Source organism: Didymosphaeria variabile, assembly GCF_027946475.1.
Source record: "Didymosphaeria variabile strain IMI 356815 chromosome Unknown scaffold_6, whole genome shotgun sequence".
Lineage (NCBI taxonomy): Eukaryota > Fungi > Ascomycota > Dothideomycetes > Pleosporales > Didymosphaeriaceae > Didymosphaeria > Didymosphaeria variabile.
In genome coordinates this window covers 940746-942562 of record NW_026611625.1, presented here as the reverse complement: position 1 = coordinate 942562, position 1817 = coordinate 940746, and the positions used below count along the sequence as shown (strand labels likewise).

General features: G+C 52.0%; 1 protein-coding gene across 1 annotated transcript; it reads left to right on the top strand.

The window, feature by feature from the left end:
* Positions 1–214: 214 nt before the first annotated feature.
* Positions 215–1340, top strand: N0V89_008246 (uncharacterized protein; the record flags this gene model as incomplete). Its single annotated transcript, XM_056217004.1, has 5 exons — positions 215–337; positions 385–725; positions 781–815; positions 861–978; positions 1028–1340. The coding sequence occupies 5 exons, from the start codon at positions 215–217 to the stop codon at positions 1338–1340; spliced, it is 930 nt and encodes a 309-aa protein (XP_056068560.1).
* Between the last annotated feature and the right edge of the window lie 477 nt (positions 1341–1817).

Genomic DNA, 1817 nt, shown 5'->3' with positions numbered 1-1817 from the left:
CAGCCCAGCGCCCGCTAGCCCCGGTCAACAGAGTGCAGTGCATGTTCCCGCCGTTGATGTCGAAGCCGAGTCGCTTGAGGTCAGTGCGCAGCCCGTCGGTGCGCTTGCAGACACTGATGAACTGCCAGATCGATGAGGATGGCGATTCGGCCTATGGAGACGACCTGTGAGTCTAGCGGCAATAGCCTCATGAGCTGTGCGACCTAACACGCCCATGCTTTGCAGAGAGAGTTACACCACGAGTTTGAAAAGCACTGTCTTGAACTACCGCTTCGAGAATGGCCGGCGCTACCATGGGTACAAGGACGAAGCAACCTACTTCTGGCCCAACGACGACGTACGCATCTTGTCGCAGAAGGTTCACATCAAACTGACAGGTACAAGGAGGAGAACGACAGGCTAGACCTTTACCATCACATTCAAACGCTCAGTCTGGACGGCGAATTGCATCTCGCGCCCATCGGCGACAACCCACAAAGGATTTTGGACGTCGGTACGGGCACTGGTATCTGGGCCATAGATATGGGCGACAAGTACCCCTCCGCAGAGATCCTTGGGAACGACATCAGTCCCATACAACCGAATCTGGTTCCGCCCAATGTCAAGTTCGAAGTCGATGACCTGGAACAAGAATGGGTCTACTCTACCAAATTTGACTATATCCACGTTCGATATCTCGCGTGTTCTATCAAAGACTGGCCTAAGTTGATGCGGCAATGCTTTAAGTTCGTGTTACTGCTCTGATACGCTTGGAGGATAGGGATTGCTGACCCGATGCAGATTCGTAAAGCCGGGTGGATGGGTCGAGTTTCAAGGTATGCCAAATGCATCGGCAGTCTGCTGTTACTGACACAAGATAGACTTTGACACTCGGTTCTACACGCGCGGTGGTGAATTCACAAAGGACACTAAGCTAAGCCAATGGGCTGACAAAGTGGCCGACGGACTTCGGAAGTTTGGCGCAGAGCCGGATCCAGGGTAACTCATCCTCTCCCCTGCTCCACTGAATCTACTGACCCGTCCATAGCGCCCAGATCGAAGGCTGGGTCAACGAAGCCGGCTTCCAGAACATTGAGGCGCGCACCTTCCCCTTCCCGGTCGGCACCTGGCCCAAAGACAAGAAGCTCAAAGAGATTGGTGCTTTTAACTTGGTCCAATTTCTAGACAATCTTGAGGCTCTGACTATGAGGATCTATCAGAACGCCTGGGGATGGAGACCGGAGGAAGTCAAGGTGCTCTGTGCGGAGCTTAGAAAGGAACTGAAGAATCCGAGGATGCTGTTGCAGCATAACTACTATGTCGTATGGGGACAGAAGCCACTAAATGCTGCTGATAATTGATTAGCGAACGTCATATTTCACATGTGTTGCGGTCCGATGCGATCCAGCGTAGCATTGGGCAACTAGCATAGAAGTTCATGGTATGGCGAGTGTCTGCATAGCATCGGTTTGGGGCCAGGCATAGCATGACATGGGATAGGTTCGAGAGTGTGGCATTGCTGGAGTTGACATGGGCATGCATAGCTCTGGTGTATGCGGTCTTCTTGATGTTTTCTTCCATTCAAGGGAATCTATCTCACCTGTAATACTTCGAATCAAAAGCATCTCATTATCAACGAATGCTCATCCGCGCAGGAACTCTTTGCAACTCCGGAAGCTCTTGTTGGATCGCTGCTCATTCACCACCCGGTGCCCTGGTTCTCCTGCAAATGTATCACCGCTAATGAATCATCGCAACCCCCACCTGCCTCGATTGTTTTAGCACTACGTACAGCGCATGTTTGTCTACCATCGGACCGACTGCTCAGCCAATCATTG